This window comes from Ammospiza nelsoni, chromosome 17 (assembly GCF_027579445.1).
Source record: "Ammospiza nelsoni isolate bAmmNel1 chromosome 17, bAmmNel1.pri, whole genome shotgun sequence".
In the NCBI taxonomy this organism is placed as follows: Eukaryota; Metazoa; Chordata; class Aves; order Passeriformes; family Passerellidae; genus Ammospiza; species Ammospiza nelsoni.
The window spans coordinates 2624769-2639460 of NC_080649.1; the positions used below are offsets into that span (position 1 = coordinate 2624769).

The 14692-nt window shown below is 51.7% G+C and overlaps 1 protein-coding gene across 8 annotated transcripts in view; it reads right to left on the reverse strand.

Moving 5' to 3' along the window:
• Positions 1-14692, reverse strand: part of MPRIP (myosin phosphatase Rho interacting protein) — a 72498-nt gene that overhangs the window by 16971 nt on the left and 40835 nt on the right. For all 8 annotated transcript variants that reach the window (XM_059484792.1, XM_059484793.1, XM_059484791.1 and 5 more), the window contains 8 exons: positions 12578-12719; positions 11985-12101; positions 9761-9817; positions 8512-8580; positions 8194-8283; positions 7661-7770; positions 2850-3435; positions 1854-1970 (listed from right to left, as the gene is read on the reverse strand). In XM_059484792.1, the coding sequence (XP_059340775.1) occupies positions 1854-1970; positions 2850-3435; positions 7661-7770; positions 8194-8283; positions 8512-8580; positions 9761-9817; positions 11985-12101; positions 12578-12719 (1288 nt within the window). The remainder of the gene's footprint in view (positions 1-1853; positions 1971-2849; positions 3436-7660; positions 7771-8193; positions 8284-8511; positions 8581-9760; positions 9818-11984; positions 12102-12577; positions 12720-14692) is intronic.

The following is a 14692-nucleotide window of genomic DNA, read 5'->3' on the forward strand; positions in this document are numbered from 1 at the left end:
GGGATGTCCCCCGCCCATTTTCCAGGAACAGGAGCTCCTGGTGTTTCTCCCAGTAGAGATCAAGGTTAGGGTGCCCCATCCCGAGGAAGCTCAGAGCAAGAGAGGGGTTACACGAGGCCAGAGAGGCTTCGGTGCATGCATTGGAGGGGTGGCTCAGCACTGCCTCACGGAACAGGCAGCGCCTGGGGGTCCATCCCTGTGGGGCTGGTCAGGCTGCCAAGGAGGGGCTGGTGCCTCCCAGGCAGCTCAGGAGGGATGGGCTTGGAAGCAGTCAGGCTTCTCTATCAGCCCTCCTAAGAGACAATGCAGGAACTTCCCCAAAATCAGGCATGATGGGATGGAAGGGCATGAAATTCAGAGGGGTTGTCCAAAAAAATGCTGCGATGTTTGGCTGCAGAATTTCCTCAGTGGCTCCACTCTCTCCATCCCAGCAGGGTTTGGAGGGGTTACTCCCTTCTACAATAGGACTTTAATCCCTCTGGTTCCCAGGAAACACAAGGGAAATCCCCAGAACAATTAGATTGGAGCAGGCAAAAACCTCCAACCTTTCCAAAAACCTTCTCCAACTTCCAGGTCCAAGTTTGGGTCACTTCTCTCTGCAGCTCAGCCTCTCTGCAGGCTGTCCCCCTCACCACCCCTCCTCGTATCGAGGCACTGTGGCCAACTTCAATCTGATGGTGGATTCAGCATCCAGCTTTTATCCCCAGTCCCTGATTTTTCCAGGCTCCAGGCAAAGGGAGGTCAGACGCCTCTGCCCCAGGGAAGTGGGACTTAGTTACTCCTCCAGCTCTGCCAAGTGAAAATGGAACTCCTCCAAGCAGGCACTGTCAGCTCGGAGACTCCAGAAATGAATTAATTACTCCTCCTGGGAGATCATGGGCAAGGAAGGCAAGATGTCCCCCTCCCTGGGCTGGCTCCACTGCCTGTGCAACTTCTTCAGGGAAAATTTTCCTGTGAGAAATAAGGATGCAAGGTTTGGCATCGACACTGGGTTTTGCTGCCGCGGGAGCACAGCGTGCAGCAGCGCACGGCCACTTTGATCCACAGCCAGTTTGGTCAAGTAGATTTGAGCAAGTCAAAATGCTGTCCCTGCACAGAACATGACTACGGACCCCTGAGAGCAGCCAGAAGCTGCCCTGCAGGTGCCACAACTTCCCCTGGGCATGGATGTTTCCAGAGGAAAGGCTGGAAAAAGCTTTTGTTTGGACGAGGGGAGGAAAGGTTTTCCCAAAGACCATCCTGTTTCTTTTGTCAGATCCTCCAAAACTCATTTCAAGGCTTTGCTGAGGAATCTTGTGACAGCAGAAACCACCAAAGCGATCCAAGATAACAGGTCATCCCAGTGCAAATCCCACTCTGGTTGCAGGGAATGTGCCCGGGAAATACATCTGAGTGTCCTGTGTTTGCCCGTGTAACGGGCACACAAAATCCCCAGCCAGGAACAACTGGTGGGCTACAATATGCTTGGAAAGCCTTGTGGGCACCCCACTGCCTGAGGGGAGAATCTGGGCCACAGAAAGGGGGAAACAGCTGTTGCAAAGGCAAACACAGTACGGGATGAATCAGAGCTGGACTTTGCTGAAGTCCCATCTGTCTGGCTCTGGTTTGTTTTCTCTTGGGAATGCTAACAGGTAATGCTACCTTCTATTCCATCCCAGATCAGAGGTTTCCGTAAGCAGATAACTCTGCTAGTGCTACAGAATTAGCCACATTTGCAAGGAGGTCAAATCTCTGGGTGCTCAGTGGTGGTCACCCAGGATGTCCCCATGAACACCGCAGATGGAAGCCCACCAGGGATCCCTCATGCACAGGGAAGATGGATCTGGATCTCCATCTCCTCCCTGCTCTCCTACCTGCAACACGTAGCCCTCCCGGGCACTCTGCTCCCGGCCCAGAGCCACTTTCAGCTGATCCTGCAGGTGCCGGTTCTGCTCCAGGAGCTCCAGGGCCTCCTTCTGCTTCTGCTCCAGCTGGAGGGACATGAACAGAGACAGCGTCCAGGGAGTGGGCAGGGGATCAGCCATAAGGAACAAGTGGCTCGGAGGGGACACAGAGCAGAATTAACGGAGCTTTTGATGGCACCGCTGTTCTGCTCTGCTCTGGGACCTGGATTTCATTTTGCCAGGAAAATCCCTCCCCTCTGAAAGAACTTATTTATGCAATACTGTAATTCGTAAAGCTCACTGCAGCAAAGGATGAACGGCACCAGCTTGTGCCAGGCACGACCCTGGCAAATCCCAGCCCAGTGCAGCTCGGTGATATTCCTGGTTACTCCATAAGAAAAGGTTACCCTTTCATTCCCACTAATACACCTTAATCCCAGCTAACAACAACCTTTGTTATCCCAGGCACAGAACTCTTCCAAGTAAGCTGAGTCTCCTCCATTCTTTTCCAAAAATCTTAAGACTATTTGATGTAGGCTCCACAAAAAGGGAACTTTTGTGTTGTGTGCTCAGCTCACAGCAGTTCATAAATGCAGACACTGGTCTCTATAGGTGCACAGGCACAGAGGATTAGGAGCTGGAATTTGTACCCATTTTGTCAGAGACAGGCTGGCTGCAACCACCACAAATCAGGCTGTGTTGGCTGGGAGGGGTAAGGAATTACCAGGCCATAAGAACAGCCCTTTCTGCAACTGTGGGAAACTTGAAAGCTGCTGGCAGGGGTGGAATGGATTCAGGATCTGCTCCCTGCCAGCTCCCTAAGGAACCTATAGCACCCCTACTAGTTGCTGTTATAAGGGAGGAATATTTACAGCTATTTTTAAGCCTATATCACGCTCCCTACAGTCACCCCAGCGGCCTGAAGGCTATTCTGGGAGGCAGCCTGCATCCTAAACACCCCTTTACCTCCTTCTCCAGCAGCGTGGTCAGGTGCTGCTTGGTCAGCCCCTCTTCCCGCTCCTCGGCGTGGGCGAGGTGCAGGGGCGTGATGGGGATCTGCTTCTCCTCCCGCAGCGGGGTGGTCTCCACCTGGTGCCAGCGCTGCTCGATCTCCACATGGACGTTCTGTGGTTTGATGTCTCCAGGGACAGGCAGGATCCTGTCCACCTCCATCCTCAGCGCCTCTTCTGACCCTGCCCCGTCCACGGCATCGATCATCTCGAAGCGCTTGCGCCGCTCCTCGCGCCGCCGGGCGCGCTCCCGCTCCAGCTCCCCGGGGTCGGCATCGGCGGCTCCGGCGTCCCTGGGGAAGGCGGCCGAGCCGCTGCTGGAGGAGTCTGCAGCGTTGGCACGCTCCTGCACCAGGGCCTGCTGGATGGGGCGGAATTCAGCCCAGTCAAACGTCTTGGAGCGTCCTTCTCGTCGGCGCTCCCGGGCGCGGCTCCGCTTCTGCTCCGTGTCCAGCTCGGCTTGTTCCGCATCCGGCTTCTCGCTCGGCTTTGGGCCGCTCTCGAAGGAAGAGCCTGTTTTGCTTTTCTCTTCCGGCAGCGAGCTGTGAGGACAGAGAGAGGGTGAAGGAAAGTGTCAGTGGGTGCTGGGGACAGCCAGGTGCTGCCATGCATGCCTCCAAGAGCCGGGTGGGAAAGGGCTGCTGGAAGCCCAAGCCAATGCCACGTGGGTGCCCCTGCCCCTCCATCGCCCCTCGGGCACAGGAGCTGTTGCTGCCCTTGCCCAGGATGTGCTGGTGTGCAAAGCCTTGGTGCAAGCAGCCCCAGCTGCTCCTGGGACACTCTGGCACCTGGAGAGTGGCTGATCCCAACCTTGTTCCTCCTCGGCAGCCACACTGAGTGACCATGAGCAAGCAGCAACCCATGGCTGAGGCAGCAACCCCAAACTGTCCTGTCAGAGGTTCCAACAGCTCCTCCAGCCCCCAGGCTGTGGGGGCTCCATGCACAACCCATAGTCACGTGCTTGTGGGAAAGATGCCATCAATTCCACCAAAGCCAGGCTGGCTTCGGAGCTGTGGGGTGGAGAAGCACAGAGCAGCTCTGAGAGTCTTGGGAAACAAAGCCAAGGTTCCCTTTCAGCTTGGAAAAGTATTAATGGGTCCATAACTTCTCTGTGCCACTATCTGCACTGAAGGCACAGACCTCCCCAGGGCACCCAGCCCCGCAGGCAACATGGGCAGCCCCCTGGCACTGGGCAGCCCCTGGACATGGGCAGGGGTGAGTGCAGCAAGGAGAGCACGTTACTCAACACATCACAGAAATCACTGAAAATGCCAATTTCTCAAGCAAGGAATGATTTTTAGTGCTGAGATAGAGGGTGGTGGGTTGAGGAGGGAGACATACTCATCAAGCAGGGGAAGTTAACAGGGGAAGGCAATACCATTTCTAACCTACAGATAATCCATAATGCAGTATTAGTTTATTAAATACGGACATGCCCGCCCTGTAACATGCAGATCAAAATTAAACCAGAAAACAGCAATATGCTAAGTCTGTGGAGGATGCCTCTCTCAAGGGAGTAGTGGGCACTTGCTGTACTCTCTCTGCTCCCCAAACCTCCAAAAGCTGCCTCCCAAGGCACAATCCTGCTGCTCAGGCTGACTCCTGGCTCTACCTCCTTCCAATACAACCACAGCATCCTCAGCCTCCAGCAGGGACTCAACAAGCTTTGTGCAAGAGCTGGAAAGCAGCTCACTGGGGCCTTCACTGCAGGCTCTGACCCACGGGACCACATGCACGGGATCACTGCTGTGACCAAGAACAGCAGCAGCAACAGCAGCAGCAGCAGAGCAGCAGCATCACAGCTTCTCTCACCTCAGAAACACACCCCAGCCCCAGCCAAGAACCTCATGGATGTGCATATGCCCGGAACAAAGCATGGAGCAGAACACATGGCTCTGTGTGGGCTAGTATCTTCCGATGCACTGTCATCCAGCAGCAAACCACAGGTTCAGTAGAGCTGGGTTTGGAGAGACTCTGGCAGTTACAGGCAAAAAACCAGCTCAGAGATAATTCCTTTTTCTGTGCTGTCACTTGCAGCTAATAAAATAAACCCAGAAGGCACAATGATGAAATGTCACTGCTCCTCACCCATGACACTGCACGACTCCAAAGCCAGCCTCTCAATCTGGAGTCAGTTAGTGATTACAGCTGCATTTTAAAGTAAAGCAGGGATGAGAATGAGTCTTAAAATGGAGAAGTGTTAGTAAAGAAATGGGGGTCCTGGGGCCTGCCATATGGTGTTGGGACACAGATATTTTGCTGCTCTAAATCCCACATGGAAGAACCTTGGCATTTCTAGAGGTGACATGTCTCTCTCTCATTTCTTCTCTGCTGCTTTCCAAAGGGCACGGGATGTGGGTCAGGGAGCAGAGGGATGGCCGCTGGGAACGAAGTGAAGACGCTCAGAAGGTTGACCCAAAGTTTCTCATTTCATCTCCTGCAAGTGCCCCACGGCTATTAATTCTGCTCAACCATTTCACATCTCCTTCACCACAGAGAAATTAATTCATATCACACAGGAAGGGGGTGATCTTTGCCTCCCAATGGTATTCATAGGTTAAAATAAAAAGGCTTTTTTAAATAGGGGTGGGAGTGGTGCAAGCTGCAAGCTGAGCACGCTGTGGCAAGAAGAGCACAAAGGTTGCAAGGAACTGGGGTGCACTGGGGAACCCAGCCTCACAAGGGCTGTGAGCTCAACACGGATCCAGTTCTGAAGCAGCCACTTTTGTTCATGGGGGTATCTTCTATTTGGCCCATCATCATTAGCAGAGTGTAATTAGTGCCTCTGCAGATTGCAGGGCACTGCTGAGGGCAGGGAGCAGTGCAGCATCTGCTGCCCATGCTGGGTAGCATGCAGCACTGTAAACCATCATTAGGGCTCAAGAAACCAAGACAAGGAGTGTTTGGCAGGGTGGAGCCACGGCAGCAGGTTAATGAGACACAACTGAGGGCTGCAGGAGTGTGTGGGACCATCCCTGGGGGTGGGTGAGCACTGCTGCCCTCCTGACACACTGAGCACAACACCCAGCACCCCTCCATGCTGAGCCTTGGGCAGTTTGTCCTTCCAGCAGCCCCCTTCACCCTCTGCTTCCCTGGTGCAGAATGCAATGGCATCCCAAAGCCAGGTGGGATGGGCTGGGATACCCCACACTGCTGCAAAGGGCTGCCAGGCAGGCACCAGTGAACACAGCCCTGCTGCACACACAGAGCAGGACTCCAGCAACGTGACTAACCCACGGCACCAGCTGGGTGGGAAACCACAGAAGCACACACACATCATTCCCTTTTCCCAGCTCAGGATTGGTTCACAGTCTGTTTGTGCAGTGTAACAAGTTAATGCCCAACAGGGACCTGCGCCTGGACCCTCTCAGAGGGAAAGCCAAGTGAAACCACTCTGTGTGGGCTTGGAGCAGGTGCAGACAGTGAGCACAGGGCTATCGTGCTGCAGTAACCTGTGAGCAACCATAAATACATCTGGCTCTTTAAAGGCAGAGAGGTCCCCTCAAATTTCCTTGGTCTTCATCTTCGTATCTAGTCACATCGGAAGATACCAGTGTGGGGAAATCAAGGGTCAAGACCAGGTTGCTTCTTCCCTTCTCTCTGGTTTTTATTTAAAGGAAAAAAAAAAAAAAAAAAAAAAAGGAAGGGGGGGAAGAAAAGAAAGAAAAATAAATGGAAACTGCAGGACTTCCCATCCGAGGTGCAGAAAAGGAGGAGCATGCAGTGAATCACGAGATATACAAACCACAGAACGTTAATACAGGAGAGAACACAGTTTTCCAACCTGGGCTTCAGCACGGATAGTTTCAAAGAGAAGTTTTTCCTGGGATTGCATGGAAATCAAACATACACAGGAGTGAGGAGAAAGGCAGCTTCCATGAGACCCCTGTGAAATCCACCAGAGCTCGGGCACGGCTGGGAAAACAATGGCTGAGGGCTAAGCAGGATGGAGAAGGAGAAGCTGGAGCATCTCCAGGTCAACAGTACTGGGTGAGAAGAGCCATTCCATCAACACAGGAACAAACCTGACAAAAACCTGCTGGCTGCAGCTACAGTAAGGACAGGAGATGGAGTTAGTGGTGTAGCTGTGTCCACACAGCCTGTAAGAAGTGGCCTGTGTGAGTGTGGCCAGCACAGACAGCTGTGAGGAGGCCAAACACCCAGTACACACAGCCAGAAGCGCCCACAGAAGGTACTCTGTGACGCAGGAGGTCCCTTTCCTCTGGCACTGACGCAGGAGGAGACACCAGCATTACTACTGCTCAAGGGGGACGAGCTGCAGCAGCTTTCTGCAAGATCAGAAGAGGAGGGAAGATGATTTCCTGGCTGGAGTTTAAAATAGATCAGAGCCAAACGACTTCTAAACTGAACCCTGAGCTCCTGCTGCTGTGACCCATAGAGGGGCTGGGCAGCTCGTGCTGAACAGTAGCCAGAGGAAAGGGTGAACCCAGCACAACTGAATCCAAGTGGTTTCACAATACCTGGTGGGAATCCAGAGGAGCCTTGATATAGGAACAGTGTTTCATATTCCTATGCACAAATTAAAACCACATTTTCAACCCTCTTTGAAATCTGCACGTGTAAGAATAACTCGGCATATCAGCGTCCCCACAACGCGTATCCAAATTAAGCTCAGAGAGAAGCGAGAAAAAGCTGCAGCTTCCAGGAACAGACAGGCTCAGGAAGAGGAAAGAAAAGGGATGAGGGATGAGTTACTCCTGCACAGCAAACCACAGAGCTGCAGGGGCTGCTACAGCCCCCCCTTACCTTGTCACATCAGGAGCAGTGGTGGGGCGAACGTGTTTCATGATGGTCTGGATCCAGTTGCGGCGGATGCCCGATGTCATGGCAGAGAGGGTGAACTCCCCTTCCTTTGTCTACAGAGAGAGAAAGAACAGCTCAGAGCAGGTGACTGCATCCACCAGCAGCTTCCCAACTCCCCAAGACCACCCTGCACCCATCCCCAAGCCCTCAGTGCTAGGGCACTACTTGCACAGAGGTAAAACCCAGCCCCTCTGTCCCCCAGCACACTCCCAGTGGGAACTGCCATTTCCCAGCAATCAGGATGATTCTGCCATAAGTGAGACCCTAAGGCTGTGACAAAACCTTCCCTTTCCCCCTTCCTTTTCTGACAGTCAAAAAACTGACTCTCAAACCCAAACCTAGCTCTCTGGAGCACTGTGGGGGGATGCTGAGTGGCCTCTCCTGGGTGTCTGGGGAGATGTTCCCCTTGTCATAGACAAGCATCTCCATCAGCTGTCCTGCAGCTGGATTCTTCCTGCTCCCCACATTTTCCTTACATGGATCTGGAAGCCGTAGTTCCGCTGAACTGGGTACTCAGTGACATCATAGCACGTGGATAAATCGATTTCTCCATCCAGGTCAGCTGCCTGCAGAGGGAAGAGGTAAAATAAGCAACCAAGCTTTGCAGCCCCAAAGCATGGTGGGCTTGCAGGAAGGCACAGCAGGCCCCTGAGAAGCACAAAGCCCTGAAGGGGCTCCAGGACTTTGGCATCTGGGAATGGGGGCACTGAGGGAGGCAGTGACCTGCCCAGGATCCGTTTGGGAGCACCAGGAGCTGCCCTGTAATGGGCTGAACACTGACAGAAGACACTCACCTCCTCTGCCACTGAATCCCGGTAGTATCTCAGGCTCTGGTCAGTCAGCACAAACCAGTGCTTCTTCCACTAGGAAACAACAAAGATGGAGCAGTTACAATCCTGCTCCTTTCCCATATTCATGGCTGCTTGTCACAGGTCGACCATCAGAACTGCCCTGCAGGAGGCAGCTCGATGCCTGTCCCTCCCAGCTCCACACATGGCTTCATCAAGGCCACTCCATGGGAAAGGGGAGACCCAAACAGGCAGCAGGGCAAGGAACAGTGATGGTTTGCTGCCACCCTGCACAGTACCAGACACTGCACATAGCAGTGACACCACGAGAGCTACAGGACAGTCACAGCCTCCCCATTAGCTCCACTACAAGATGAGGCTTTTAGGGACTGCACTTCAAGCCTTTTTAGCACAAAAAAAGTAGTAAGCCATTCATACTTTATCTACAGTACCTAGAAATTGAGTTGGAAGTCTATTCCTAGACTTCCTTCTACACAAATCTGCCTCCTGAATGCTTCCAGCACAGGCTCACCCAAGCCAGCTTTCAGTCAATAAAGCACTTGCTCCAGCTGCCAATTCCCCTCTGGCTGTCTATGGATGTGTCCTTGGACCAGGGGTACCCACAGCAGAGCCTGGGCCAGCCACAGCCACAGCCACAGGCAAATTGCCTTTATTTTCCCTGAGAGCTGAGTAGGAGGGAAGGAAATGCAGGGAAGGGGTGGTTTGCAAACAGCCAGGGCCATCCACGCTGCCTCAGCATCAGTGCCCACTCCTAAAGCTCCAATAGGGCAGAATATCCTGCATCCATTTGGGAACTGGTAGCAGGGAAGTGGAACCAGCTGCTTCCCTCAGAGCCATTATTTATTTATTTATTTATTTATTGCCATTTCCCTGGCACTCAGGAGACTTTACCTGAGCCTCATTTCTGACACCAAAGAGGTCGCTGGGTCACAAGGGAGACAAGAGTAATAAATAGGGAACAGGAACATGAAACCAGTGCTGCCATCCAAGCTGCCCTGGCTCCCTAGAAACCCACAATGTGATATCCACCTCTGAAACCTCCCCAGGACAGAGCAACAGCAATTCCCACTTTGAGAGAAGCCCAATATTGATCTACCCAGGACGCTAGGGCTCCATCAGCACTGAGAGCTGCTCCACGTGGTGCCAACAGAGGATGTTAGAGTGAGCTGCCAGAAACAGGACTGACCACAGCACCAAACACTGACAAGAAGGGCAGAGCTTTCTCCTGACTCACCTGCCCATCCTCATACTGCTTTGTCAACCAGCCCTTCTTGAAGTTCAGCAGGTCGGGCTGGAAGAAAGGAGAGAGGGATCAGGAGAGGGAAGAAGTGTCTGTGCCCTGAAGGCAACAGCAGTGAGTTGATAAAACCCAGCAGAGCAATGAAAGAGACCAAAACCAGTTAAATTCATAGAATCATAGAATAGTTTGGGTTTGAAGGGCCTTTTAAAGGTCATCTACCCCAAGCTGAATCATTACACTGCATGGTGGCTAAATGTTTGCTCTCAGGAGGAATGGAGACCTCTGCTCAGTTTATTCAGGCTGTTCCCTTCCTACCATTTCTCCTGCAATTTCCTACTGCTACATCAGCATTGCAGAGAAAGGATAAACAAGGAATTAGCATGACTTCAGGCAGTTTCACCCTCTATTATATATTATGAAAGAAAAACGATGTGCTATTGATGCAAGGCTGCAGGGTTCAAAACAGGCTGAGTTCCCAAGGCTGGAAATACAGGGAATCTGAGCTCTGCACCACCCAAATGACACCTGCTTTTCCCTCCCATGTGGGTGCACGGGGATGTTGAATTCCTGCAGAAAGCAAGCAGGACAGCGTGGGATAACTGCTGCCAGCCCCTCCTCCCAGCCCTGCCTGTGTGCAGGGAAGGATGTGGTGGAAATGCTTTCACTCCCCCGAGGCTGAGCTCCTCCAGCTGCTCCACGTGCTGCAGAGTGGAGGAGGAAAACACAGCAGTGTGTGAAACCCAGCTGCAGCTCTGAAATGGGCTACAGCAAGGGCAGCAGTGGAACTTGGGTCTGGGAGCCTATTCAATCAAACCTGTGGGGCAGCACTTCCCATATCTGAGTGATCCTGTGGTGGTGGGAACCCAGTCCTGCTCCACAAAAACACAGGGGAAAGTAAAGTATTGAATTATAGAATGTTTTGGGCTGGAAGGAACGGTAAAATCATCCTGTTCCAACTCCCTGCCATGGACAGGGACATCTTCCACTATCCCAGACTGCTCCAAACCCCATCCAACCTGGCCTTGAACACTTCCAGAGATGTGGCAGCCACAGCTTCTCTGGGCAACCTGTGCCAGTGCTTCACCACCCTCACAGGGAAGAGTTCCTTCCTAATATCTAATCTAAACCTGCATGACTTTCTTCCCTTCACTAGATAATGTGTATTGCCACTTCATATGCACTTCTTGACTTTTTATTCCCACCAGGAATTTAAAAATCACTCTTGTGGCTGTACAAGTATACAGGAAAAGCTCCAGAAACACCAAGCTCCTGCATTTTTCTGATAAGTCCTTGAACAGAAGCTGTCCATCCACAAAAAATGCAACTTGTATTTACAGTAGCTCTGTAATCTATTTGAGAGATTAGCAAGTGTATTTATTTTGTCCCTACAGAAGGGTGGTGAGGGAGAGGAGAGTACTTTGTGTTTATTCTGTACTGTTTGCCTCCAGGTCTGGTGAGCATTTGAAATATGCAAAGGGAGGAAAGCTCAGGAGGGAAGGTTCAGCCCTTCCTTGCAGCCTTCATCCCACTCACACCCACTTCCAACTGCATAAACATCAAGGAAATGGCATTAGAAAACTGGGACATGTGTTTGCTCAGCCTGGTCTGTGTCCCTGCCTCTGGCAAGGGAGTTGGAACAAGATGATCTTTAAGGTCCCTTCCATCCCAAACCATTCTGGGATTCTGTGGTGCTATGAAAATACCACAGTCATGACACAGCAGCTGGTCCAAGTCCAGAAACTGGACTGACTCTCTGCTGAGCTGGAAATGCCCTGCTGCAGCCTCTGCTGGGGGACACCATGGGGCAAAGAGGGGCTCTGGCCAGGTGAGGTGACCCCAGCAATTCCAGGGTTACCTACAGCATGAGTGCCTGACACATCACACAAAGCATGGAGGAAATGGGGTACTCAAGGGGAAAATATCCAGAGCAGGGTCTGCTTCCCAAGCTGCTGCTGTACTTTAAGGAAAAGTGCTCCTCACAAGACTCTGAGTTTTAATTTCTGCAACAGGCAAAAAGTGTGGCCCTTTTCCAGCTGGGCCCCTGAGACTTTCTGCATTGGTCACACCTGATTCAGGTCCCTGAACCTGCTCCAAGTCTGAGTGTATCCCATATCCCATGTGAGGAAAGCAGCAACAGTCCAACAGTTTCTGTGGGACCTGCTGGGAAGGGCCTCTCATGTCCTTCCCCAAGGCAGGGGACACCCCCCTGGTGGCTCACCGTCATTGAGGACTCCGTGGACCTTCTGTCCAGTGACTTTGCCCTGCGGTGTGGGGACAGAGGTGACGCAGACACGTCCAGGATGGAGCCCACGGCTGCTCCCTCACAAGTGAAGTCCTGTGTGAACAGCATTAGCCCAGATCAGTGCAGGAACTAGGACAGAGTCCTGCTCTCTTGGCTCATGGCATAAAAATCTGCTTTATTTAAGGGGCATCTCAGGCTCAGAACAAGTGTCATTTCCTTAGCAATACATTTTTTGTCCTTTCAGGCATTAATTTGTTCTCATTATACCCAAGCAAATCTGGGACTCTCAAACATGTTTCTTTTGTTACTTCACCCTATCCTGATGTATCCTGCCACGCCAGATCTAAGTTTCCCTTTGTATTATGAAGAAAGAAGAGACAGCCTGATTTTCCACTCCAATCTCCCTGGGCCAAGGGAGCAGAGCAGGAAAATTTGCCCACACTGAGCACACACAGCAGTTCTGCAGGACTCCAAATCCACATCCAGGGACAAACCCTGAGCTAAACCCTCTATCCTGGCTGCAGGACTCCAGGTTTCATGTTTCAGGATTGTCTGGCTGAGGATCTTACCCGTTTCCTTGGGAAAACCCTCTTCTCACTCCTGCCCTGCCGCGTCTCGCTGGACAGGGCGGCGCCTCCCGGCGCGCTCGTCTCCATGTGCTCTGCATTCTCAATATCCAGCGCCTCGAATTTCTCAATCACCTGGGATCTCCTGCAAAACAGGGACAAAAGGGAAACCAGAGATGCTTTAAACACAAGAGCAGCAACTGGGTGGAGCTGTACAACCCCACAAGTTAAAGGTTGCAGAATTGCTCGACCCAGAGTTCATGCACACCTGGATTGTGGTCCCTGTTTCTCTGTGAGCTCTGACATGGCCAAATCCAGAGTAAAACCCTGATCTGACATCATTTTACCCACAAAGTGGGGGAAAACCTCACTTTACTCAGCTCTGCACCTAGCAGCTCCTTCAGCAACTAGAAACCCCTCACACAATTTTTATCTGTGACTTTTACAGCCTCTTGGAAGTAGGGGTTATGGAGCAGCTTTGGCTTAAGCTTTGCCTCTGCTATCTAGCACTGGGGTTCTCAATTGCACCCCAGACCCCTGACATGTCACACCAAGCAGAGGTAATGGGTGGCTCTGGGTCCCCTAGTGTGTTCACTGCAACAGGAACCCTCTGAAAACTGAACCCCACATGGGGAACAACCACAGGATTGCATGGAGCAAGGGGTGTCCACGGCTCTGGCTCACAGGATGGATGCATCTGCTGAAAGGGCCTGAGGAGATGAGGAGCACTCTGTACCATGGAAGGGCACTCCCTGCAGAACCTGGGGCCTTTCCCTCCTCTTAATTGGGCTGAAAATCCAGTCTGGACATCAGGGGGCATGCCCTGGGCTCTCAAACACTGGCTTGGTGGCCCATGGCACTTGTGTCTCTGAGGATGGAGAACTATGAAGAAATGTGGATGGAGCAGGAGCCAACCCTGGACCAAACCCAAACGGGATTCTCTTAAGGAAAGCAAACAGGCGGAATCAGAAGTGCTGTTTCAGCATGAAAAGCTGCTTGCTGACCCACAGGAGAGGAATTTCCAAAGAACCTGCTCGTGTCTAAGTTTGCAGGAAAGTATCAGCCTCAGGTCTTCAATCACAAACTGGGAATATAAAGCAATAACCCACCACCAGCACATGGCAGCTGTGCTTCAAGCTGTGAGGCTTAAAGTTCCATTTCAAAGCTCCCCAAAAAACTCTCTCTGAGTGGCTTCTTGACACAAAATTTGGACCCACATGTGCCACATCTAAACTTGGAGCTGCTTGCTCTGTGTGAGCCTCTGATGTGCATGAAAATCACAATGGCAACCACACGAGGGATAACAAGTTATCCAAAATAAAAACATTTTTAACACTTTCCACAAAGAGGAACAGCAGGTTAAGGGTTCAAATACCATGAGATGTTCAGTTTTCAACCAATATTTGCACCAAATTCTGTAAATGAGACAACCAGTCTGAGCACATCCCATCCCATTGGGGGCTGGGGCCCCCCACTGCTGCTCAGAGCCAGGCTGCCAGGACACAACCAAAGAGGAAGGGACAAAATTGGTGGGGAAGACGTTGCTTTGTAAATTTAAAGATCTTTGATGGTTTTAGGGGACATCTGTTCAGCCCCTGCTGCCTCCCAGTTTGCAATCCCAGGCTCGAGCAGAGCTCCCGATTTCCCTGGGATGCTCTGCTCATGAGAAGCCTGACATAGGCCAGGCTGTGGAGCATAAATCCATGTTCTGTGTTCACTGACACACAGTCAAAACACAGGGAACTGTTTTGGAGTCACATTCTTTCAACCCTTTTTATACTGGCCCAGCCTTCTCTGAGTCTCAGTTCGGAAGGGAGGAAAAAGTCCATGAATTAACATTGTCTGTGCCCTATTAGGTGAAGGTCTGAAGAAAAACAAATCAAGAGGAAAAAAAAAAGAACAAAAACCCAACCAAAAAAAAAAAAAACCATAAAAACAAAATCAAAAGCAGGTTGATTTCTCATGAAAGGGGCTGCACCACCAGGTTGTTCTACGGCTTGAGATTGAGATGAGATGGTAGCGAAGCAGGCGAAGTAAAGGTGGACACGTCACACAGCAACACAGCAGGAGAAGGTGGAGAGCAACAAGACCTGGAAGAAAACAAGGCTGGAAAATGAA